We start from the raw sequence: 27,984 nt of genomic DNA, 5'->3' as shown, positions 1-27,984 counted from the left end.
TTAATGGAAATATTCCTTATATGTTTATTGAATCTATTGAATCTTATAATCTGCAACATATATATGAAAACATGTGAATGCCTTAATATATTGACTCTAATCTAGTAGCAATTAATAACACATTCACGTGTTCGACTTCAAATACAATCAATTTGGAAGTAAGAAGTGTCCGAATAGATAAGAAACAAGAAGGAAATGCTAGTTTAGGATTCACAGACGTACTTCTCGCAAAGATCAGACCATCAGAGGGCCTGTTAAACAATACATTGACGTCAATTGTCTGCGCAGTCTTTCAGTTTTGGGAAGGCCATACATACCACTGTCTTATAAGGAAAGTGGTTTCGAAAAGTAACTGCTAACTGTGTCAGTTTCACGATGTGGCGGTCACTTTAAATTTACAGGTATCGATATTGGTAAACCAATATTCACGTTTGGCTTCTGTTGAGGCTGGAATACATATGGTTTTCTTCCTGGTTGTTACCCAAAGTTGTGTAGTTTGACTCAGCATCTGTTTGTGGTTTGTTGGGATTCGTATCGTGTTTACCTAGGAATGATAATGCACGTTAGACACATGTTTTCGAAGGGTTCGATGTCTGGTGAAAAGCTGAATTCATAATTACATTTTTAATACTAACAGCATTTCTATTCAGCTGCAATTACACAAAATAGCTTCCTTTGAAAAATATAATTGTGTTACCTAAGCAAAGCGACTTATAAAAAGACCTACCAAATATATCACACCAAAACCAGATTAAACTAAGATCAAAACATTGTAATTGAATATTTCAAAATACAAGAGGAATCTCGTTTCTGCCTCCGATACAAATAAATATACCAGATATTATAAAGCATGCACAATTACATAATTTTAAATGATTTAAATTCAAGCTCTACTCTTCAATAGTGTTTTAATTTAATTCAATGTTCAATTAATTGTTGAATGCAAACACGATTATCACTATAATAACCTGGTTTTATTTGCAGAAATGTATTTTTTATGAACATGCATCCGAACTATCGAGATATTGCTATCAGTTAAATAACACTCTCTGACTTTGAAAATGTATTAAATAAATAATTTCGAGAACGAATTTAATAAAAGATGCAATCGTAAAGTTATGTACATGTAAATACTTACTAAAAAATCCTAACATATTGTTCAGATATATGCATACGAGGGACTGATGCAAACAGTTTACAATTACTGGACACAAACGTGTCAGTATGCACATTATGATGTTAATTATCTTGTTTCAGTGTGAAGTAATAGTAGATATCGTATTTATTAAACGAATATTGTTAGTCAAGATGTTCACATACCACTTGATAACGCATCTTAACGACATATGTTGACCAATATTGACATATGAAACAAACTCAATTTTAATAACTAATGGGGAAATATTATACAGTATTCACGTGTTGTACTAGTTCGATCGATGTGACCTGAAAAATCACTATTGTTAATAGTGATGACGTGTTTGCATTTATCATCAATTTATTTTAAACCATCATCGGGTAGATAAAGAAGGCACTTAAAAGTTTATGTTTACTTTTACTCTGAAATACAACAATCGTCTTAAGAGAAAATACATTTAGATTGTATTATCCTTTGTACGCGAACAAAGTAACCGGCTATTCCGAGTAATTTAAATAAATAAGGGAGATGTATTTAAATATTCCTCTGTATAAATATTAATCATTGAAGGTAGGTCATTTAAGCCTAGATGAAAAGATAACTGTAGGTTTTTTATCCATTTAATTTGGAAACACATCGATATTTGACTTGATATTTACCATAAGTTAATTGTCAAACACAAATTCATCAACCGTTAAAAATGAAACATTTGGACAAGATTTCAAGTGTTGGTTTACAGAATGATACATTTTGATAAGTATAATAATTTGATTAATAATCATGTGTCTTATAACGAGTTTTAATTGATGGACCTGTCTGACCTACGTACTGCGCCCGCACACAAATTCATTTCATGTTAAGTCGTACACGACGTGCAAATATACTAGTAAAGCATTGCTATTTTATTTTCATTGATAATGTTCAGTTATTTACTAATATAACCTAGCACACAATTAATTTTCTTAATATTAAAAGCATAGACGCATTATAGCTATATTAGTTAACTCTTACACACTTTAGTCATTTTAAAAACGACCAGATTGCAAATAAAGCAATTTGATTTTAATATTTGAACATAAAGACATTTTATTACCACTTCCGAAAGGCGGCATATTATAATATTCATTCGCATCTGTGGGTTGTCTTCTAAAATAAATGCATAAAACAATAGTTTAAACGCAACCGGTTATGGTATAAACATGTAGTACGAATGACATGTCACGAGTTGTTCAAAATAATCGGATTGTCATTTGCCAACATTTGACAAATTATGATATTAATTTAATAGTTCCAAATTAAAATAATACAAAATAAATAGCTTATGACTTACGGATACTTTACTTTTACAATTATCATGCGTGACTTAAGCGAAAATTACGACGTGATACGCGAGTAGTGTGTACAATTGCACACACTGATCAAAACTTATAATGGGATTAGATATGCATCAAAGTCATCCGACGATAAATATAAGCTTTAAAAGTCCATTCAAGGAAACGTAGTAATCTATATTGTCCTTATTCAGAAGTCTATTCAATAATGTTCAATCTTTGATTTTCATCTGATATGACTGACTGTTCGTGCTTTTCTTTATCCAACATTGTTTCATATATAGATATCAACGCATGCGATACACACAACCTTTTCTTGTACTTTATAAAATAATATCAAAAACAGTAAAGATTATTTATTATTTAAATAAACAGTATGATGTAGTTTACGATGTTAAGGTGATATATGGATTAATACTATTTAAAAAGTGTCACATGTAATAGTTTAACTGACTTAATTGTCAAACGGACATAATGCGGTTAATATAATATGCAGTACATCTTAAAATTTTGTCAGAACGTGTTATCCAGTTATTGGTTGAGTTTTAATGTATTTCTTTTTGATTCCAAATACTATTTCCATCATTTATAATGAGGACATTTAATGTTATCAGATAGATCTATGAACATGCATTTTAATTGATAGAATACGAACCGTTTACCTCGTTCTCTTTCTCAAGATTAATATGGCCACACCGATGACAATAAGAACCACCACCACTCCGCCTACTGAGCCTGCGATGACTGAAATCGGAGATCCATCCTTGTTCTCAAAAGAGGTTCCAGTTTCGCACGTGGAACCGAAATAATTCTGCACACATCCGTTGGTACATGTTCCATTCCTCAAGCATGTCTGACCTTCTCCGATCCTTGCGCAGTGTATCGAACACGCATTTTTACATTCCCCAGTGTTGTGGTCACACACGTTATTGAGACAGGTGGCACTACATGTTTCATTGCACGTTGGGCCATACCAACCTAATGTGTTGCATGATAAGCAAGTACCAGTAATAAGGTCGCAACCGTCTGAAGAACAGTTTGTGCTACATGTTAAGCGACATAGCTCACCATAGAAACAGCTACGGCAAACAGTGCATTGCTGACCGACACAACTTAAACAGTGAGCAGGACATGTGCTATCATTACACATCACACCAGCGTATCCTTGTACACAGTCGTAGCAATGACCATTTTTTCGATTGCAAACATTACCTAGACAATATGGAGGACATGTGTGTTCACAGGAAGGCCCATAATGACCCGGGTCACATTCATTGCACAAACCGTTTTCTCTGACACATTCACCTTTACATTTCAAACATGTCAAGTTACACACTTCACCATAATAACCAGAAGAACATTTATTACATTTTCCAGATCCCTGTTCGCATCCGTTGCTACAGTTCACGTTGCAACTCATGTTACACTCATTCCCATACCAATTCATTCTGCAACTGTGACAAATGCCTGTGTTCAAGTAACAACCTGATTCACAATTAAGTGGACACGACTTTTCACAATCTGTTCCAAAATATCCGTTGACACAACTCGTGCAAACGTTTTCATCGTCACAATACTGGCAGTTGACAGGGCATGTTTTCGTACATAGACCGGTATGAATGTCACACGATCCATCGCTGCAGATTGTACTACAATTCATATTGCATTTTTGTCCATATTTTCCGGCTGGGCACACAGAGCATGACGTTCAGTTGGTACATTCAGCACATTGACTCCAGCAGTTTTGGTTACACGAAGTTGTGTAGAATCCGGGTTGACACCGGCACACACCACTCGTTTTATCACACACATCTTGACACTTATCTGAGCAAGCTTGTCTGCAAGACCATAAATAAAAGCCGTCCAAACACGGGCATGCACCTGTGTCAAAACCACATGTACCATTGATGCACCCAGACCCACATTTGTTAGAACAAAATGCACCGTAGAATCCTGTCTTGCACGTCGTGCACAAACCACTTGTATCACATCTTTTGCAGTTTTGGCTACTACATGTTCAACAGTTTGTAAAATATGGATAGAATCCATCTATGCAGCTTTCGCACTTGCTTGCTGTGCAGTGTGTGCAATAAACGGAGCACTCTGGTTGAGCTACAATTATATACAAATACCCAAAATGAGAGAAGCTCAATTATAACATTAACATAAATGCGACAATTATAAAGGCAAAATTAGTATGATGCTTGTTTTGTCATTACCATTTTAGTAAGTTGAACAAAGCTATTACCTTGCTCGGCGACGGCTGCACACATAACCAAAGTGACAATTGTATACACAGATGCCATAGTTTTAATTCGCTTATTTACACTTTACTTGATTTCAGTTACTTAATCGCAGGTTAATCATTTTAACACAAGAAGTCACAAAACGTATAACATGTCAGCTTTAACTAATGCATATACTACGAACTGAATACGTTAACCATGTGGATTTTATAAACGTACTGCATTGAGAATCATTCAGCCACAAATCAGGAAGTTTAATGTCATGACTTTTAAGGGACACTTTATCACACTGTTCAATCGACTGTGGATCATGCGACGAGTAAGATACTGTGTTACATGTCGGTGGAAAGTATTTCCCTATTATTTATATTTTATGTATTGGATTAAGCAGGTTTTGGTGTGTTCTTTGAGAGCCTAAGTAAGAAGGACGTTGTAAACGAAATCCTTACCTTCCTAGTTGTTTAGGTTTCAAGAAATCCGTTCAAAGGTGGTTAAAAATCAAACAAAATTCACCACTCTCTCAGTTGAACTCTAATTTCACTGGATTTATACCAAAGATAAATATGAAACACATTTTTGGTTTCTACTTTCACGATTCGTGATTACGATTGTTATCGAGATACATTGTGCATGATCCAATTATATATAATTAGATCTTCGGACTGATGTGGCAGTCGTGTATATTTAATATTTTATATAAATATGTGTTCGTTTCTGAACGTTTCAATAAGTAAAAGGATCAAATTCAATATTTCCTCCACCAACACCACGGTATCCAACAGTTATGCATGATAAGAAAACCATGATACATCCTATCAAATCATGTCCTAATAAGATTGGATTCGGAATTACGTCCAGAATAAGTCATAACTTCGTGACTATTATGCAATGGAATGAACACAATATTACTAATTAACTGTATGGGCGGTTCTGTGCAAAGGTTATTTTGACCATGAAGCCTTTTTCTTCTCAAGCAATAACTGATTGCCGACGAACAGTTCGACTCAACGTCCTCCGTAGCGTCATGGACTTTCGAGGTGACACCTGATTTTGTAAATAAGAGGGACATTTTTATTACACGAGATCTGTGTGTACCTGTCAAAATAGTATGTTGACCAACGTACATAGTCGTTTTAACTTGGATTGCATATTTCGATTAGTCAACGAATCTTATACGTATTATCTGCTACATGCCTTTATGTAATATTCATAATAAAAGCTTATTCATTTATTGCAAGTTTAGACAATGTTCCATCTAAACAGTCACTGCATAATTAATACATATACGTTTAGGCTGTCATTATCGATCGTCATTGTTGTTAAAACTGTAAACCATTATGCATAAGTAGTTCGTGCGTTATCACTGTGATCAAAATATAAAAAAAAGATTTGGAGACAAAACAATTACGTTTCAAGTATCCAAAACGGTATCATAACGACCATAACACAATGTGTATATAAAATTGCCACACTTGTACACTGAAATCATCGTAGCTTAAGCAACATTTTACTATTCATATACACTTAAAGTGAAGCGTTTAGTATAATCTGACTTTTATGTAAGTTGAACAGATGATAAAAATCGCATAAACAGCATTATGGGGCTATTAAAAATGTATGCGCTGTGAAGAAAATCATAAAGTCGGTAGGCTGGATATTATATTAGCAAGATCTTGAAGCAACACTTGATTTAACGAAATTAAAAATTACGCCTTTTTGTACAATAAGGCCATCTTAAACTTTATAAATAGTCGATTGTTGTTTCAATAATTGTATGAAAAGAACATAACACATAACTTGTAAATTTTACGTATAACTTAATTTAGCTTGATTCAGATTAGGCACAAACATGCACTGTTCCAGCCTTTTCAAAGATGTAATTCTAAATTTCGTAACATTTTAACTACGTGATCTATTTTGATATAAATATAAGGCATTTATAAATGCTGTATTAATGCATTACTTGGATATTAGACATCGTGTCTGGATAGTAAGAACATTTAAATACACACTTTAATTTTCAAATGTACTTTTCAATAGTCAAGTTTCGATATGCAAACATATAAATTTATTTGATAAATTAACATTTTATCAATATTATATCAAGTATTAATGTATATACAATATATGAAATATAAATTATAATTCTGACATAAAACTGTTATGAACTGTGAACACCCAAAATAAAATCCGAATTTCGATTTCGTTTAAAACTTTTAATTCGCTGCATTAATTCCATTTATTTAATAAAACTAATAATGGTGTTTGTACGAGTTGTTCTTTAAATGTACACTTGTCGTATATTTCAAACCGATTCTATACCAGCTATCGTTTTTATAAACTGGTTAGGAGAACGATACCCGTTGTTAGATCTTTTACAGCAAGGAGTACACACAACATTGGAATGACGGTTTATGTATAAACGATATCTCAGATTAATGTGTTTTGTAGTAGTGTTGTCACCTGCAGGCCCGTACGTAGGCCAAGGGCCCTGGGGCCCGGACCCCCCTGCTAGCTGATAAGTTAGGATTGTTTTTAATGATGGGCCTACTGCAATTTTTCTCTAATGGAAGGGCCAACAGTATACTTGTCATCAATATAAAAGAGCAGGTGTATTTTATTGTCACTGATAAACAATGGCATTAGCTCTATTTACGTCGCCAGGGAAGATATGCCACTAGGCAATGTTTTCTTATCGCCGTGTACACACAACCCCGCTCAGTCAATTACCCCTTGTGGTCTTGAATGCTTCATCTATTGATGGGTGATGTAACACGTCTTTTGATTGGCATAGGAAAGAAAAGGCATCACATGGAAGCAAATGATACAGGATGTTGTTGGTCTCAAAATTGCTTACGTTAATGATTTGTGAAAAACAAATAATGCTGGAAGCAATTAAAGAGGCGATATATGGATAATTGTCATTGATTTGAACCTGCAAGTTTTTTTGTCCAAGTCCAAGGCCCATAACATCGTCAACGAGCAATGGACTGGAACGGAATTCAAACTATATCTTTAAGGCCTGTAGGAATACTAGCACAGCACATATCAGGTCAATAGCTCAAAGAGTTTTGAAAAAACCTCGGGAAAATAAAATGCCTGAATGGACAATCCGACTGCTTTATGCCACACTACCCGTGGAGTTATAATAAGCTCAATATCCTAAGGATTTTCTTTAAGTCCATGGCCTATAACTTTGCCATATATCAATAGAACGGGATTTTTATTCACACTTTACCTGTTGGTCTTGTAGGTACCACCTACCAAACTTCAGCTCAATATCTGAAAGGGCTCCGTAAGAAAACCTCCGACAAAAAGGTTATTATAGAAACAATTTCAATGTCCAATCTTATGTCGAAGTTGTTGACGATTTTGATAGTTTATCTGTGTTGATGTGTCCCATACCCACCCCCTCCACCGCCCAAATGTCAATGTGCTTCCGACGCCCCTGTTGTAGATTCCCACAATAATGCTTTAACGTGAAATTACATAGTTTGCACCCTTGCATATGAAACAAATTAATTTTGTAATTAGCTTATCAAATCTGCAATTTCAAAGGTCGCATGTTTTGACGCCATCTTCGCATTTTTGTTATCTGTAATTGTCTAGATTTCGCATAGTGTTAATAATTCTGGAGTATCGACCACTTACGGCCGAACCCGAATGGGTCTAAACCCATGACCTAACGAATACTTGTCCGACACTCTACTAACTGACTTTTTTTAAAATTCGACATAAAAATAGACATGAGTACTACTTTAAAGTTGTTATGTTTCAAATAAAAAGTTAAAGTCATCGTTACACGTCAAGGCAGTAGCATCAACTTACAAACTGCATGTACAGCGCTGAATTTATCTTTACGATGATTTTGATTTTACCTTGATATATCTAAATTTCCCGGTGTGTAAATGCCCAGCTATTTACGTATGCAATGTCAGAAAGTGTTACGATAATATACCCATACACATTATTATCACATGCTATACCCTGTTTCCCATGTAATACAACCATTACTAATTTACACATGTGTAATACAACATTTTTAAGCGTTTTCGTTGGCTTAGTTTTCGTGTATGAACCAATCGCATTTTGTATTTTTCTGAAATGACGTAACAACGTCAAATGACGTCACGAAATGTACACAACATTCGGGATTTATCATTATGCTTGCGTAAACATTTATTTAATTTGCTCCTTTAAAAGCATGTTATAAAAAAGATCTGACACTCGTCCAGGAAATTCGTAAGTAAGCTCGCCAAAGGCTCGCTTTCTAACAAAATTCCTGAACTCGTTTAATAAAATATGGTATGATATGACAACGCGTGTCAGATCCTATTTAAATGGGACAATATTAATGTAAGTGACATGTAAGTTAATCCGTTTGTTAGTGTTTACGTTTCATGAAATGATTCATACGGGTTTGGACGAAAGCAAACGTAGGAATACCGTTATTAAATCCGACAATTCACAATACAAGAAAATATATAAATACGAATACTTATATATTACTTAAACATTTCTGGAGCGTCGGTGCCATCAACAATAAACATTTAATCATTATTCAATACTTCTATCAATTCCGAATACATGCTCTTAAATATGAATATTTCTACAAACGATGAACACCGGATCTTGAAAGCCATTCATTACATGTTAATACATATCGTGAAATGCTTCTGCAAACGTTCGAAAACGTTCTCAATAGCTGTCATATAACTTAACAAATTATATCCGTGATGTATTAGAATTGATTCTACATCAATATTGAAATTCAAATAGTATAGTTTCAAACAATACTCGCGTAAAAACTAACAACGCCTTCAGCCGCAGCATAGTTATTTACATCATCAACACCATGTTTTTTGTTGGATATTTGTTGCGTGAGAGTTATACAAAACCAAAGATTGGGTATCCTACTTCAGCAGCTGCTTTAATAATAATCATCTAATATAGTTTGCAACCTGCATATATTTACATATCTAATTTTTCACACTGGGTGAATATTCTTAAGAGTTTTAGATTGTCCACACTTTAAATCATATACATCTAGTTAATTACGACATATGCAATAACTTCATAAAACACGTCGGAAAAAATACACGAAAACTTTATCAAGGATTTGTGATCATTTTACTGCGTTTAATTATTTTTGCAGCAGTTCTGCTTAAATAAACTACACCTTAAATATGATGGACACGAATAAAGTGTCATTGAAGTTCGCATATCAGAAATAACTCGAATATCAAGATCGTCTTTACAACTATGTAATTAATGCGGTATTCGATAAATAATTTGAATGCAAATAAAAACGTGCGTACAAATCTTTTGTACCAGCAGCCTTCTGCTGCACCCGTTTGTATAAACAGTTTAACCGGCGGTTAACCACATATCGGCGGTTAAAAGTCGGTAACATGTTGGTTACTGGTCGGTAAGCGTTTGTTTAAAATTTGGTTAGTTATACCGATCGGTTAAAACCCAGTTAAAACATACCCTGCTTACAAAGGACGTCTTTGTAAGCACTCTCTTGCAGTTTGGAAGAACCAAATGATGCAAATCCTGACATCATTATCAATTTGTCCCTGGTCATTTTGATGAACTCATAGTAAAAATTTACACTTTATTTTATTGTGAATTCATTTGTAAATGAATTTGAAAAAAAAATATACATGTCGCTGTTTATAAGCATGACACTTCGCGCGAAAATTACGTCATTAGAAAATGCATTGTGGGAATGTTTCGGTTAAAGTTACCGGTGGTTAAATTCCACTATGCGCGGTTAGGTTACTTTGAGGTATGTCGTGTTTTTACAATCGAGTTACCTTGAAGGTTACTATACCTGAATAACCGCAAACTTACCAAGGTTTGAACGTTACCGAGCGGTAACTTTAACCAGCGTTTATACAATCGGGTGCTGTGATCACAGGCTAAGCAATAAAACAAACTGCAGCAACAGCGAGCAAGCAACGATTTGTATTCACTTCTGTACGCCGCTGATGACTATGTATAATGGAAGTGTGCTGTAAAAATTCGATTTTATCTACATATTTAGTTTGTCTATGTGAGACTCAATCGTTGTTCAATATATAATATTTGTGTTCAATCTAGTTATTGTTGTACTGATCATTATATTGTTAAGCTGAAGAAACAATATATAATTGAACTTTAGTTTATATATTTATAAATGGAATTGAATTTGTAAAGCGGATTTCTTTGATCATGTATTCCAGGATTTTCAAAGTTCGCGATTAATTGTTTGTTGACCTGGGCAAACATGGTCATTGTGATCCTCTTCTGTCCGTCGCCCGCCATGCATCGTAAACATTTAGTTTGTGAACATTTAAGAGGCGTCAATCTTCATGAACTATGTTCAGAACATGTGTACCAACAGCATATTTTATAACTTGGTTACTAAGATTAGAAAAGAAGGTCAATTGGTAAAATGAAAGCATACGATTATTGACACTCAAGACATCGTAGTGCTTGCATGAAACCTGCTCAGAAAATTTGTCCAAGGGATATCTCGGCTGATTTCAAAAATGGCTTCTGTTCGTTTATAAACATGACAACTAGTAGCGGCACAGTTTTCCTTTGATAGCTTGTGAATCCTTATGAACGCTCTAGAATTCACTGTTTTGGTCCTGTCAACAGATAAAAAACACTGTTGAACGGTAAGCCCTTTTCCTTGCGTAATTTTTGAATCCATCAACGTATTGTGGTAATAAAATGTTCAAGATTTTTATTTGTCGAATACGTATTGTATCTGATTTTTTAGTATGACCTTGGCCATAAAAACTCGAAGACTTATATCGGTTAAAATATATGCAGAATTACTGGTATTCTAATTGTCTTAACTTTTTGAAGGAATTACCAGATCGGTTTTGGAGTAGTAATGATGTACGTATACCTTTAACCGGGTGTAACATTTACCTTGAAATTAGCCATGTGATTTTTGCACGATACGCATCATCTTACAAAGGTTATAAATTGTCATATGATTTATTAAGACATCATATACATGATAACATTCATATCTAACTAACATTGCGTTAAATGCCCAAGTTGGATATTAAGAAACATGTCGCCGCATTCTTTTTTTCGAAAAGTGCTAATAAACTGCTATATCTGTTACGTGCGCAAGCGATATATATATGACGTACGCACACGATATCTATGATGTGCGTACTGTATATCTATCATGCACTCACTGAATAGTTAGCGCGTACGAGCGTCATAGCTATCGCGTGCGCATGTCACAGATATATGGTATGCGCACGTCATAGCTATCGTAATAAATATAACGTGCGAACGTCATAGCTATCGCGTGCACAAGTCATAGAGCCCGCCAAATAAAATATGGCATATGTCACTGTAGTTATGCCATTTTGTTTTGATTTTTGTAAAACGTTTACCGCATTTTGTAAACCGTAGCTACATATTAAATTAAGCAGAAACAGATATTTCGAAAAATCATAGCAATCCTATCAATTGTATTGACTGCCTGGTAGTGTAATCAAATTGTGAATAAAATATTGATAACCAAATTCATGTGATGTGAAATTGAGTCTTATGTCATATACGCCCAGCGTAGCTCCAGCCCATCCAGCGCATCCGTCTGGTCTGGTCAGGGGCTACCACGTCCGCTGATGAGATCAGAACAAATTGCGTGATTTTAAAGCGGACAGCGTAGCTCCTGTCGAAACTGTCATTTCTAAGATAGAGCTACGCTGGCGCTATATCACATAAAACACATCTCCGCATTACGCGGGTCATTGGAACTTAATGTGTTTGACTTTACAAAGTTTAAATGATATTTACAAAATGTTTTTAAACATGTGATTACTGCCAAGCTGTTGTACTTTGTCAATATTATTAATGACAGAGGACCTTTGACCAGACTCCTAGTTTTTTATTTGCGTTGTGTAAAGAATGACAGCGTTGTCTATACATTTATACTGGTACAACGCTCCACTATACACCATTTGGTATTGACAATCGGCTTGAATGACAAATCCTACGGGAAAAAAATCCCACGGTAAAAAATTCCCATGGGATTTTTTCATTTTTTTTAACACGATTAAACAAATTGAAATCGATCTTTTTCTATCAAAAAAAAATAAACGAAAATGAGCACAAATGCTTTTATCGTGATTAAACTCGATAACTAAGCATTATTGTATTTTTTTCGAAAGTCCCATTGAATTGCTTCCCGGAAAAATAACTGAAAAAAAACAACATGGGATAAACAAAAAATCCCATGGAGAAAAGAGAAATCCCATGGGAAAATGCAAAAATCCCATGGGCAGACCAACTTTGTGAATAATTTTTATAGTGAAAGAAACGAAATTTTTAATAAAAATAAACAATTATTAATCAAAAATACGAATTTTTTTGCATGATTAATCTCAAAGAAGCAAATCTTCAAGGAAAGGATACTTGAGTGTGAGAAATTTCGGTTTCGCAAAGTTTTCCCGGTGGTCGTTACTATTCATTGTCTGTATTATGAATTTTGACTTTCAATTTTGACCTTGATCTTGAAACTTGAATCTTTTTTCATGTGACACATTGACCAAGATAGGTAAACATTAGTGCAAGTTTATTTTCTTATTCGTTAATTCATGCACGTTTCAAGACGGAGAGGTTTGAGGACAGGCATACATAGGCAAAACCTAAAGGAAAATACTATTCTTATTCAACACCAACATCACCTTCTCGAAGAGTGCTATAAGCATTATTCGTGCAATGATCAATGCCCATCGAATTATCCGGTTTTTATTGAAGACAGTGCAAATAACAGAGCGGCACATGTTTTAGTGGAATTGAATCAAGACTCGGCCATAAATTATCTGCGTTGGCAAGTGCAGAGTTAACCAAACTAATCATTCTTATTTAATCTTTGATTTTGATCATACATGTTCAATGACAAGGAGTGCATTTGTCCTTTTGAGCATAATAGTTGATGTGACGTTGTAAACTGACAGCACTGGCACAAACAGTCCTTCAGGACAGTTTTTGTTAATTCAACATTAAGTAAATACGATACAAATACAGGGAAGGGAAGCTAAGTGTCTTTATAATACTTAACAAAACACCACGCAAGGAAGGTGTTAATGTTTCTATTTTAAAGCTTAACGTAAAAGAGACCTGAAGACACAATTTGAAATATTTAATCTGAAGGAGTATAACACACGATACACATTATGCTATATCTGCATCAAGTGGAGAATCTCTGAAGTTATATCTCAAGCATCAGGAAGTAAATATATTTGTTTCCTGTCTGATGTTTTTGTGACCAAACACGCTTTAATTTGCAATAACATTTGCAAGAGACTGGGAATAATCATAAAAAGGCTTTAAAATGAAAAAAAACGCCAACAACTGACACGGCTTGTGTACAGTTTAGCCCTCTTGATCAGGAGCAAGTAAATACATGTGAACAGGCGAAGAAAGAGTACATGGGAGATGAAATATAATTACAATTTGTCAAAACACAAATGAGCTAAGATTTTACAGTAAATATATGAATCTCACAAATCCTAATGCAATGATTTTCGCCATTTTATACCTTTCATTTCTTTTGTTTGATTTGTAAATGCCACTCACTTTCCAGCCATATCGGTAAGAAAGTGATAAGCGTGTATTTTTTGTTAGTATTCGCTTCTTATCTCGACTTAACACGTTAGGAATTTTCTTAGCGTCTTAGCGGGAGCTGTAAATGTGTGATTCTGCTTAGAAATGTATTGACATTTTAAAAGTAACATTACAACTACGAAAATAATTGTAAGAAAACAATAATCAAAAACGTTGCTGAAATATAAGCCGGAGCTATCACTGAAAGTAAGACTTCTACCAACTGACTCACTTGTACACACTTGACAATCAATGTTTAAGATACATGCATATGTCCTTCTATGTGAAGGTATAGTTAATTATCGTATTTTGTTTATTTAGACTTATATTTGTTCCAAATTATTTTATGATCCTTCAATTGATGGTTTACTAATAATTAACTTATAGTTGTGACATTTGACCTCTGACTATTACCTTTACAGAATATATATGGTTTTAGTGTATGCAACAGGTCTTCAATGGATGGTCGATATACACGTATAAAGCATACATGACAATGGTTTCTCAGGATGACTTTTACTTTTCTAGTTTCCATACGGGTTTTAAATGAGACACACTCGCATCGAGGTAATCAAGGAATTTACAGTCCAGACAAATATCGGGGCACGCGGATAGACAGACTGACGGACTCAAGTGATTTTTTATGTAGCGATCGAGCCTATTGCAATGAATATATATGTAGCCATTAGTTTAACTAAGCAGAGGTTTAACAACCCAACTGGTCATTATTATCATTGTGAAACACCATTTCATTAAAATAAACCTGAAACACGTGCACCTAAACTGTTGTTCATACATGATTAGAGGTGTTAATATTTTTTAGTTCTGTGCGTTACGGAGAAAAGCACAGAACGTGTGTCTAAACATAACGCACGGCACAAAACAGATATATGTGCGGTATGATCATGCGTGTGGTTGTCACGTGAGTGATGGTCACTCAGGTGGACATAGGCGGAAATTTGCACGGGGTGTTCATTGTTTGGTCAGTTCTACGCTAGACTTCGATCAGTAAACTTTTACTTTTTAAATTCGAACCGCATTAGTAAGTTGGCTCAAATGACACGTTATGTTTGTGTTACATAATGTTCAGTCACATGCTAATATTGGTTGTTTTCAGGTACAGTTTTCCAGAGTTATTTTACATTGGGCTTCTGATGAATTTTTATCTCTGGTTTTTACCCTGGCCTTGAAAACACCAATTAAGGACACAATAATAAAAGTGATGTATAAAAATTATAGTTATACTTTGTTATATAATTTATAGATCGAAAATTGTCCTGTCAAGTTTGTACTACGATTGAACTTGATTGTTATATGATACGAATATGTAACATTCGTGTATGTGTGTTGTCAATAAACTGATCGCAAGCCTTGCCCGATGCAAAACGAGTTGTGTTTTGTGCTTAGTTGTGTGAAGACCAGTATATGCTTAATCATATTCGTCCAAATCAGGTGTGAAGCATCGCCTTTTCTTCACTCTCAGCCTCATTTGACATATTAAAAAACGAAACTGCAATAAGCGTTAATTCTCTCAAAAAGCATCAGTGATCTCAGTAGGCCTGCACGAAAGGGCACAGAACCCTTCCACACAAATATCCCCTGCACCCCTGAACCTTTTGACTATGACTTGTGTTTGATCTGATTACAATATTATACTTGGAAATGTATTCAAGTTTCAATCAATTAAATGTATTTTCAGTGAAACTAGTTGTATATAGTTAAAAAACAATTTTTTTATTTAATATTTGTTACAGGATTAAATATTGGTGGTATTTTACTTGTCCAACGATATTAAGAGAATCGGAAACGCAGGCTCTGGTCTCAGATGAAACCTTGCAAATAAAAAAACCTGCTTATTTTATAACGGGTGAACATCCAGCACCAACAAAGATTTTAATGTTAACTATCAATATATCATAAGCTTGTGAGTTTTTGTAACGTATTCTCTTAATCTCTTAAAATATCAAAGATGGATTGGACTCGCCAAATTTTTTCGGGTACCTTAATTTTATGAAGTCGCGCGATCGTTTCACATTGAGATGAACAAGTCATATTTACTTATTTATTGTCCAAAAATTCTAAGACAGGATTGCACTTTTAAGCGTTTTTAATTAGTACTCGGGCGTTTCCAATTCATCCCAAACCATGTAATTTGGGGAACTGTTATTGGTGTTATAATCGAAAAATTATAGCATCTGAAAAACTCATGCTCATACAAAAGAAGTCACGCCCTGTATCTGAAAAATCCCTAGCTTTCACATGCTTCAATGGTTCCATACGGAGATAAATGATAAATCGTCAATTCGTTACTTCTTCCTGGTGCCAAAAAGTTATCCACGTGTTTAATACGGGAAGTGTCAGTCATGTGATCGATTCCAATAAAATTTTGCATAAATGCATTATATCAGTCTGAGGATGCGTCATAATGTCGCACATATTATTACAAAGCATTTTTGTCCAAAAGCTTTCTTTTCTTGTTTCTGACCGAAAACTTTGATTTTTTCTGAGAACTGTGTTTTCACTGTATTTGGAAATAGCATATACAATATCATGTAACATATAGACTGTAGTTCCACGAAGGCGTCCGGATCCGGAAGCTCAGATAATTAATTCTCTGCTTCAGACAACTCAAATTCGGACACGATTTCATTGCCTTTCCCACCAGAAGAACTTTACGCGATCACACGCCAAAACAGACAAAATAATGATCCGGTATGACCGACTTCCTGGGACCTTTAAAATCCATGCCCAATTACGTACATAGTTTAAACAAGATGCCTGTGTGTAACATGACATTGTATGATGTCAACCACTTTGCAAAGTATGCTTCTTATAATCTTCTTGTTTTGTTTATTATCAACTTCTCTGATGTTATAGCAGAATAAAACCAGAAATTTGAAACTAGTCAATGAACATAAAGAATAAATCAGACAACAATAACTGAGCAAAACGCTTGACTGACTAAATATCATTCCAATACCTATGTCCATAAACCTGAAAGTTATATAGTTTCTATAATCCTACTAATATTGTCAACTGCATGAAGGGCATGTGTGTAAGTGTTTACATGTGTGTTTGAAGATGAGAATTTTACAGTCCCAAGACTCAGAATTGGGAATATAATGCTTCCGTAGGTGTAGCATTGTAATTTGAGCTAGGGACACAGGTCATGCGTCTGACAGATTGCCATTTGGATTATGGTAAATCATGTATGAATGCATTTGAAATATTATATTGATAAAGGTTTCATACTAAGTATGAATTTTCTTTCGCGTAATTTTCGCCACTAGAAAATGTAGCCATTGTTTAGCAACAAAAATAGTTCGCAACTTTATAAACCATTTTGTAGCAGTTCATAAATCGCAATCTAACACTAAATATGTAGCTGTATAGAAAGGAACTTAATGAAAACGAACAGAATTTTGTATCATCCATATATATTTATACATTCTTATAACATATACAACACACTTAGATATATCGGTGATAACGAGAGCTTAATCATCGGCTAATATTTTTTCTATGCTTAGCCATTAGCGCTAACATGTATATGAAATTAGTATATGTAATACAAATTTGATAACTAATGTATATGCACATGTTTGGCAAGTTAAAGTATTTTATCGTAGAAAAACCTATAAATAAATATAAAATATTGAGTACAAATCTCAATAAAATGTGTGTGGGTGACAACTGCTTCAGTATTGATGGTACTATTTCTAGAGCGTGACAACTATACATTTGTTAGCACAGGGAACAACCGTTTATTTCAGTGATTGTTCTGCATTGGCGCTTGTAGAAGACAGGTGAACTGCGCCCCATTTTGTTTGCAGATCAACTGGCGAGAAAATAACACAAACAACTAGTTATCTAGTAGTTGTAACATCTGCAAGTGACATAAAAATCAATCATCTTGAAAATTATGTAGCATAACATTCTTTTTCTTTTTTATGTCGGAAACATCTCTTTAAACAATTGTAACTATAGTGAACTGCCTTGAACTTAATATCTTCAAATACGGTGTATGTATGAACTAAAAGCAACGGAATCCCTAAACAAGATAAATGAATACATTGATTGAAAAGTATTTTCTTAGTTAACCATTGATTAACAATGTTCATAAATAATCTCACATTGGGACGCCTGCTTTGTTTTCTAATGTGTTCTGTGTTTAAGAGTCAGGTAGTATTTGGTTAAAAATTAAAAAGTAGATGTTATTACCGATATAAAATACACAGCAACAACAATTGAAATTTATTTGTAACTGTTATTAATGTTAGTATATGAAACTGAACTTTCTTAATAAACACGCAAACATATCTATTTATATAGTGCAATGCAACAATCAATTACAACACGCAAATAACATTAATAGTACTAGGCATACAAAAGAGCTGTAACATTTATAGTTAGAAAAATACAATTAAAACAATCGAACAAGCTGCACATTTAGTGTTGTGCAATTACAAATGTTGTCAACGCACGTCCAAGGCTTAAACATTATTGTAAAGTAAGCATTTTTGTCTCTTTTTTCTTTTTTTATTCAATACAAGACATACAAAGTAAACATGATCATGAAACAAAGTGAAACCATGTAGCAACAATAATGTTCAGACATGTTATACAAGATATGCTAATATATATATAGTTTTTGACCTTGTGGTTTTCATAAGCAAAAAAAAGGTTAATATGTATTGTGTGGTTGCTTTTGATAGATGTTGTTTAGGTAAAAAGGAGAAAATTCCAAATCAAACATAACAGTTATGAATACGGATGAGTTGCATAAAGTGGGTAGAAAGCATACTGGACTTGTTTATGAAAGTTTAATGTGTTTCCATTTTTGTTCAAATATATAAGTGTATCATTGTTTTGGGCTATTTCTTTTTTCAATTTAAATCTTCAGTTTTAAATAATTGATGAATCAGTTCATTGAAGGTAGTTGTTTTCTGCATTTCATACTGAATATAAAATATGTCATTAATATAATTATGTAATTCACAGCGTTATTTACCTCTTGTATTTTGAATGTATTTACTCCTAAACTGATGTCTAAGAGATATAGTTTAACATTTAATTGTTGTTTCTCTAGAAAGGTTGTCAATTGATTCCACAGAGGTTGAATATGTTTACACTCCCAGATAAAGTGTTCTATTGTTTCAATATGTTCACTGCACATATCACAAAGATTTGTGTTGGATAGGTTGCACTTAAAAACATATTTATTTGTAGCTATGATTCTCTGGATGTATGTATATTGCAAACTTCTCAGTGTGCTATCAGTAGTTGATTTATATTTTGTTTTGTTTAGCAATTATGTTTTCTACGAGTGTTTTTTGAGTACACGGTGTGTTATTTGTATTGGTAGCAGCTTTGATAAGTGTACATGTCCGGCAGTTTTGGTAAGGACATTGCACAAAGTCCTTACCACTAGGATAGTAACCATCAATGCAACTTTTGCACATATTTCCTGAGCACTGTGTACACTTAGCGGAACACGATGATTGACCTACAATTAAATACAAAAGTAGAAGGTTATCAATTATAATATAATAATTAATGAAACACATGCAATAGCATAATCGTTATGATGTTGCTTTTGTCAGATATATTCAAACTATTACCCTGCACGACGATTGTTCCACAAATAACCAACATGACATGTTCATACATTGTTACCATATTTTTTCAGTGCACTTAAATTCAACTTTTCAATCGCAAAGTAAGTGATTTAATACAAAAAATCTGACATTACTACATCATTTCAGCTTATATTGGTAAATATCTTAGAGTATTGTAACAACATACGATGAGACTTTTGTAAATTTATGAAACGTACTGCATAGATAATCATTCAGCCATGAATCAGGAAGTTTGATGTATTTTATTTAACATAACTCTAAAGGAACGCTTAAAACAGAGTGAAATTGCGACATATATATAGCTTTCAATATACTGCTATTTTCAATTTGAAACCTTTAATAATTATATTGTTTTATGATGTTTGATGGTTTCGCATTAAACCGAATTCGTGATCAATATTTACTTGCATGTCTTTATATTGTGATAGGATTGTTTTATGCCCGGGATCTTATATTCACCTTGAATAAGGTTGTACTTACATAGAACGAACGCAAATAATCGTTTAAACTCGTATTTATTTCGACTACTAGGTCAGAATAAATAATTCGTATCAGAGTAATAAACCCTGCCATATACGGATAGTTGTATATCAGTATATTAACTGATCATCAGGATCAACCTGATAACCTTACCCTTGATGGGAAGGCCGACCTAAAAGTACATTGTTTAATAAAGTTTATATAGTAATTATATGAAACTTTTTTTAATTACAAATATATACTTTACATAGTTGCAACATAATACCATAGTTATAATAGTGTTGAAAACAATATTATGTATAAACTATGAATATGTTAACAAATAGTACATTTGACCGGTATTCGCCTTAAATATAACGAGTATACAAAGGCAGGCAAGTATGTTGTCAATCATCTAGCAATCGCAGGTAAGAGCTGTATGGAACTAAATAATGTTAACAAATCAATTTGTAAAGGCCAGATAATAACGCATTCATGCTATAATTATGAACGCTAACAATTGGGACGGATTATTTGGAGGTTAACCTGTTTCGTCGACTGGTAGATTCACGTGACTTTTTTTTACCAATTCATCAAGTTTGACATGATAAATTCAGTATCGTTTATGGGGACATTTTTTAACCTCACGGAAGAGCAACCGTTAAATCTAAAAACAAACTGTGAGTGGAGAATCCTATTAGACTTATTCAATAATCGCGTGTGTAATAGCACTTTCGGCGTAAAAACTACGTTTAAACAAGTAATAAACTGACGCACTGCCTTTGCAGTAGTTATTTGCATACACTTATTGTAGGAATTTATGAATGCGCGTTGAAAAAAGCTTTCCCGCTGTTGATTAATTTGACTAGCGATTTAAATCCGACATCAAATATAATAATCTGGCGAAACCATTGTACAGTATGAATAAAACGGGTGTATTTGCATAGTTACAAATACGCGAATAGATCGTTTTAACATATTAAGCATATTAATCGCGATTATAATGTAGCAAGTAGTCTAGCGGTATGCGTATGATATTGGATGGTCTTTAAATCATGGTCAGTAAATTAATCTCGAAATCTCTACTGTTGTCACTGTATTCAGTATGTAAGGTAGGTAAACAGTAAAAGTTAACTAGTTATTAATATAATGTCCATACAGGCATTAATAACATAATTTATCCACCTGTGCACTATCGATACCAATAAGGCCAATATGCCCTACTTGTTTGCAAATGTGCGGGCTTTACAGGCGTGCGTTTGAATACCAGCGGACTTAACATTGTATCGACAAATATATTAATGATTATTTGAATGATTGAATCAATATTCAAATTTTGGTTCATTTACATATGTGTGAACGTTGAAATATGCATCTTTTAAATGTGTCTATATTAAGGGAAATATCGTCGTTGCGCATCTATAATGCTATAAGCCGTTTTTATATCTTTTACGACCTTTTAAAGATTTTCTTTCTTTTAAACTTTTATAATTTTACTCCGCTCGCGTGAAGGGTGATGATTCTAAACACAGATTCGCCTCCGTGCACACTGGTATTTGCAATATAAAGTGCAAAGTTATGTCCCGTTCAAAAAGAAAACAATTCCGTCAGTTTTCTGCGGGGGTTTTCTGTATTGAACATTTTATTTTAGAAAAAATACTTTTCTTTGCACAGGTTGTTACTTCGCTAAATCATCTGCGAATAGCCACACTTTGAAGAAGGGGCAGTGAAATTAAATGTAACGGCATTGTCAAACACTTTTCATGGGTTGCTTTTGCTTATAACTTTAAACGTTTGAAGTTTACCCGGATTGTCACCAACAATTATTTAGTTGGGATCACCATCTATTTTGGCTATATTGGGACTGTAGGTGTGTGTTCTTAAAACTTATTATGTGCACAGGACACGTGCTGATTGATATTTTTTTGTCTTTATAGGTGCTGAAAGTATGATCTTCAGCTCAAAGTTAAATAAATAACAAGTAAATTCGCTAAATTGATACCCTCCATCAAGTAAAGTTCATTTATGGATGGGTGCAAATCCCTTGACATATGGTATAATGTAAATACAATGATTAAGTGTATGGTCATTGTTTTTATTAATTGCATTTACCTCATCGATAACTATACACATATGCAGTTTCATATTGAAATATTTTAGCGTATCTGCGATGTTTACCTGCAAATTTACATCATAAACAAAACAACAAAGGGAAAAAACTCTTATTTAAGAAAGTGTAGGGTTACGATTCTTGTGCACGGCACTTCCCCTCAATGATATCAATACACACATGGAGTTTCATGTTAAAGTCGTGTATGGTATCTGGTATTAACCCGAAAAGATACATCATACACAAACAAAGGGCAATAACACAGCTCTTATTTAAGAAAGTGTATTGTTATGGTACACGTGCAGGGCACTTCTCCTCATTGATATATATACATCCATGATGTTTCATGTTGATATCTGATATAGGTTATGAGATTAAGCCATGCACAGTTTTGTGACAACGGACTGACAGAATGACAAACTGACGGAATGACGGACGAACGGACAGATAGACGGGCGGACGGACGGACGGACAGACACAATCCCATGTTGTTTCTTGTATACTCCCCTTAACTTCTTATCAGGTGGAATAATAATAATTAATTAGAAAGAACAAGTAAGCTTTCAAGACGATGATTCTACAAATAATCACTGTCACGAGTGTAAACACCTTTGCCGAATTTTTTCATAACCTTTTATTTGCTCAAATGCTACAACTAAATCACAATTAAAATGATCAACACCTGAAGTAACAATTCTTAAGATTATGCTACGTTGCTGATATCTGTATTATTAACTTACGATTGAAGTATATTTTAGAAAGTGGAATATTGCATTTACGTCCTTAGACGCTTTTAAACAGTTGTACTATATTGATAATCATTCGGCCGTGAAGCAGGATTTTTAATTTGAGCATGCTTAAAGGGACACTATTTTCAGAGGTTAAATATGAAAGGTTATTATTATCAAGATATTTCTGTAAAAGATAAATTCGGTTTATATGTATTTGATGACAAAGTTAATAAAAATAAAAGGTATATTTTATCACTTCATTAATAACAAATATTCTACCTCATTACAATGTTTGTTATATAGTAGTTTATTCATATATACATTTAACTACACAACTCAAAATTTGCTAAGGATCATTTTTTATTTTCACATTATCTTCAATTTTTGTTTAAGTTCATTTAAAATTGTTATTTTGCAGATTTTGATATTAGAATGTGTGTTTTTTTATTTTATTTTTATGTATTGATTTATCGTTGATGCGTGACGCTAGCTGAATCCATCTGGGGTGAACTTGAAATTACACATACTATAAAAAGTGATCATTAGCAAATTTTGAATATTATATGTTTATTTATCAATAAAGCTTAGAATCAACGTTTGCATAAGCTCAATACCATCCTGATACTGACATAATGGCAAATATACAGTAAAAATTCGATTGTCTCCACATTCATTTATAATTAAAAAGCAAACGTATGTCCTAAATTATACATGCTGCAACATGTAATACTAGCGCCGGGTCATACTGACCTATGTAATTTACGCCGAACATTATTAGTACTTTTATGAACGAAACTATAATTTTTTGGTTCGGTTTAAAGCATCATAATATAAAAGTATTACGCTCTATTATTATATTGACTAACCAAATGGCAATTGTTTAAGTTATGTCAGTTGATAGACTAGTATCACCGGGATGAAGGTTTCGGGTTCCATACACGCCGTACGTATGTGACCAGCAGTTGTACTAATACGCCGGAATAAGTGTAGCGTAGTGGTATTGCAAACATGTGTGACGCGTTATTAGGCTTAATACAATGTTTACAATAATGTAGGGACTGCGACAAGCGCGCTCGAGCGTGGTACAGCGGAACTCGTATTTCTCCGCAGAACATCACCGTGAGCTCACACCGATCAGTTACACAATGTTTCTTGTGACTCAAATTCGAGGAAGAAATCCAGATTGGCAGTAAAGAAGGGCACAGTACTAATCGTAAGTGATATTGGTAACAAGGTGTGTTAGCGAAGCGGTTAGCTTATTAGGAATAGCACTCACTTTGATAGTGGGAGGCGAAAATTAAATGTAAATGCACATGGAGAATCGTGCAGTGTGGTGAACTTAAATAATCTTAATACATGGATTATTTGGTAATAAAAGATATGCATACGCCGATTAAAGAAAAGTAAGTCTAACATATCGACTACGTATCACTACTAATTAGTAAATGCGTTGGAAAAAACTGAACGGTAAATGAGTAAACACAACATGATTGTACTAAATCAAGTCATTTATAATTTATAATTGTGCAGTCATGATATAAACAATACTCGCGACAACATATATACAACATTTACGATTGCTTCATATTCACGGTTACCGATGCCATGTAAGTATTTTTAATATCTAAGACGTAGTTTTATTGCAATATGTTACAAACAAATTAAACTTGTGTGAACACAATTTTCATTAGGATTTAGGTCGGCCCGTAATAATTCTGCGCACATTCATATTACGTATACCGTTTATTGACCATGAATTGTCTGTACCAGTGCTTTCACAGCTCCAAGGACACGGATTTTCACATTTATTTCCGAAAGTATTACCCAGACATTCCTTTGTACAATCACCGGTATTACGGTCACACATATTGTCAAGGTAATTTAAGCTAAACGTTTCATTACAAGTAGCACCGCATACACTGAGATATAATTTTACGCAATAACCGGTACTAAGAATAAAACCATCTTGAGAACAGTTTGTACAGCATGCAAGTTCGCAAACCGGTACAACAAAATTCATTAGTACACTTTGAACGTACTTGGCCAATTCAACTTAAACAGTTAGAAGGACATGTTATACCGTTACTTTCACATCTATAGCCTTCATATTCCGGTGAACATGAAAAGCAGAAGCCAGTTGTTTTTTTTTTCACACGTTTTGGTCGAACACTGTTGTAGGCAGCTGTGCTCACATTGTTTTTTAAAATATCCCGGTTCACATTCATCACAGGCACCATAATCCCTTTTTAACCCATTTTTACATTTACTTGAACAGTTTTGGTTACAGTCAATGCCAAACGTGCACAGTTAAATACAAATTAAATTAATTTTGTAGCAACCTTTCAAACACTTCTCTGAACAGGACTTTTCAAAAAACGATCCGTAATAATCATCGACACAATGCGTTCACTCATTATTAACACATTTGTCCTCAACTGTAAATTATTAATACTTAAAATTAAGTAAAAAAACAATATTATAAATGGCGATTTTTGATTATGATTTTTTTTTTAAACCTATCACACCTATCACACATATCACAACTACCGCTTCAGCAACAGCAACAGCAGAGACAACAACAACATCCTTTCTAATGTGTGAACGTACCATGTAGACATGCTTTTTTTAAGAAATGAGTTGGTACTGAGTTATCCACCATTTTCACATGTTTAAACATACAATTGCAACTTCATATATTATACATGGATATAATGTAGTTCTGAATATCAATGCTTAAGGGAGTAACTTTAATATGAAGTGAGCATTTTACATTATTTCGGGTTCGATTGCTTTGTTTACAACTGATGTCCTACATGTTATTCATACTTGTAAGCAGTGAATGATAATTATGTATAAATAATATGTTTCATAAAATGTTAAAACAGTCGCGACATCAGAATGATAATTGAATATTCATTTGTGCAAACAAATTGGTCCCTGCAAAAAAACTTGTAAAACTAAACCATCAATTATTATTATATTTCCAATCAAGGACACATCATAGAAAAGTTTAATCCTCATCTGTAGTAATTTCCTTCCTCCATTTATCATAAAACATTTATTAAAACACTAAAGACAATTTAGTATCTGGTTTTCTTAGGAGAGATAACGACACTTTTGCGCTTTTACTTTTTAAATGCATATATTTTACTTATATAAGTATCTACACATTCTTGATATATCAATATTGATGTCCATAAGGGTAAATGTTGTAATTAATTTGTTATGAATAAATGGGAAACTTTATATTAATTATGCAGAATACCATGGTTAAAGGAAATATGCAAAACGAACAGACACTCAAATATTATGTAATGTTATAAAACTTATATTATAGTATTTGATATCTTTTCGTTATAGAGACAGACAGTCAGACAGACAAACGGATAGACGGACCGGCGGACCGACGTAAGGACGGACTTACGGAAAACGGACACACGGACACTCCGAACATTGGATGGCGTGCGGGCGGTCGGTCGTTCGGGTGGGCGATCTGTCGGGCGGGCGGGGTGGCAGGCATGCAAGCAGGCAGGCAGTCAGGCAGGAAGACATAAAGTGTGTGAAGTTGCGTATCGTTCATATTAACGCCGTTGCTGTTGTGTTCTATGTGTCCCAGTTAAATGGTCATTCATACTGATAAAATAAGTAAACCATCAATATCATGGGGCTATATTGTGAGTATTGTTTTTAAAAAGATTATGTTTAAGCGAGAGACAGCAACAGTCAAAACTTCCCAACACATAGTCATCAAGTATGACTGCTAACGAATCTTGAGATAATGGCAGTAAAAGGGTTTCGATTGAAGAAATTGAAAGCGATTGTGAATATCTGACAAATCAATGTAATAATGGCACAGCGCCGGTGTCGATTTCGGCCCAACATCGCGCCGTATCGCAAGTCTGATCTCGGGCTGATGTAGAACTCCGAAATCGGGCCGATGTGAATTTAAACGCGACAACGGGAAACTCGGGATTATTGTTTTAAAACGATATAAGTATGCCGGCGTCAATGTGTGGACGACGCCGTAATGATTGTCAGATCTAGGGCCCGTGTAAAACACCCACATCGCGCTGGTATTAATTTATATCGGCTGAAACTTGTTCAATCTCGATAGTTGCGATGGAACAACGCCAATATGCTGGTATCAATGTCAAACCAACATCGCGTCGTGATGCAAGTCCGAAGTCGGAACGATGTGAAGATCAATTTCGGGCCATATGAAATATTGCTTTGGTATAAACACAATCGCAAAAAATAAAACAATTACAAGAAGTATTCGTCATTGTCAAAATAAAAAAATAGCTTTTTTAGAACAGTGGGACCGTAGTCTAATGAAATAGGCTGGTATAGGAACCAGAAGGTACCTGGTTAAAATCCCACTCAGACAATGTAATTGTCCTCAATAAAATATTAATCCCGCGTTTGCTACTCTTCAATCAGGAGTATAAATGGGTACCTGTGATCGAAAAACACCATTTTTTTCCACATACTAAGCCGAATATAAACGGATGACTAACATCTCCGTTATCGGGTTTTAATGTCAAAGTAAGTTGAATATCAATTAAGCATCATAATTCACATATATCCATTCCTTTTAACCTTTTAACAAGCGTTTTCACAATATAAAAGAAATGTTTAAATCTGGGTGAAAAGGGAGTAAACACAATGCAATTCTGTCAAATCTTCAATCATGTACCGTGAGC

The 27,984-nt window shown here is 34.0% G+C and overlaps 1 protein-coding gene across 1 annotated transcript; it reads right to left on the bottom strand.

Moving 5' to 3' along the window:
• Nucleotides 1-135: 135 nt before the first annotated feature.
• On the bottom strand, nucleotides 136-26,861 carry LOC127866126 (multiple epidermal growth factor-like domains protein 11). The gene is made up of 5 exons (XM_052406531.1): nucleotides 26,706-26,861; nucleotides 4,166-4,350; nucleotides 3,132-3,581; nucleotides 2,232-2,284; nucleotides 136-544 (listed from the first exon to the last, which is right to left on the bottom strand). Exons 1-5 carry the CDS (start codon nucleotides 26,859-26,861, stop codon nucleotides 426-428), a joined length of 963 nt encoding a protein of 320 aa, XP_052262491.1. The 3' UTR covers nucleotides 136-425.
• Nucleotides 26,862-27,984: the final 1,123 nt, after the last annotated feature.

Source organism: Dreissena polymorpha, chromosome 1, assembly GCF_020536995.1.
Source record: "Dreissena polymorpha isolate Duluth1 chromosome 1, UMN_Dpol_1.0, whole genome shotgun sequence".
NCBI classification, from domain to species: Eukaryota; Metazoa; Mollusca; class Bivalvia; order Myida; family Dreissenidae; genus Dreissena; species Dreissena polymorpha.
This window is presented reverse-complemented; position numbering and strand designations above follow the sequence as displayed.

What these genes read in the sequence shown, in the direction of transcription:
- LOC127866126 (XM_052406531.1), bottom strand. Translation starts at nt 26,861, where the DNA reads ATGAACGATACGCAACTTCACACACTTTATGTCTTCCTGCCTGACTGC. An exon ending in CCAACTGAACGTCATGCTCT is followed by an intron (nt 3,582 to 4,165) that starts GTGTGCCCAGCC and finishes TCACTGTTTAAG; the next exon opens with TTGTGTCGGTCAGCAATGCA. An exon ending in ATCTTGAGAAAGAGAACGAG is followed by an intron (nt 2,285 to 3,131) that starts GTAAACGGTTCG and finishes CATTTATTTTAG; the next exon opens with AAGACAACCCACAGATGCGA.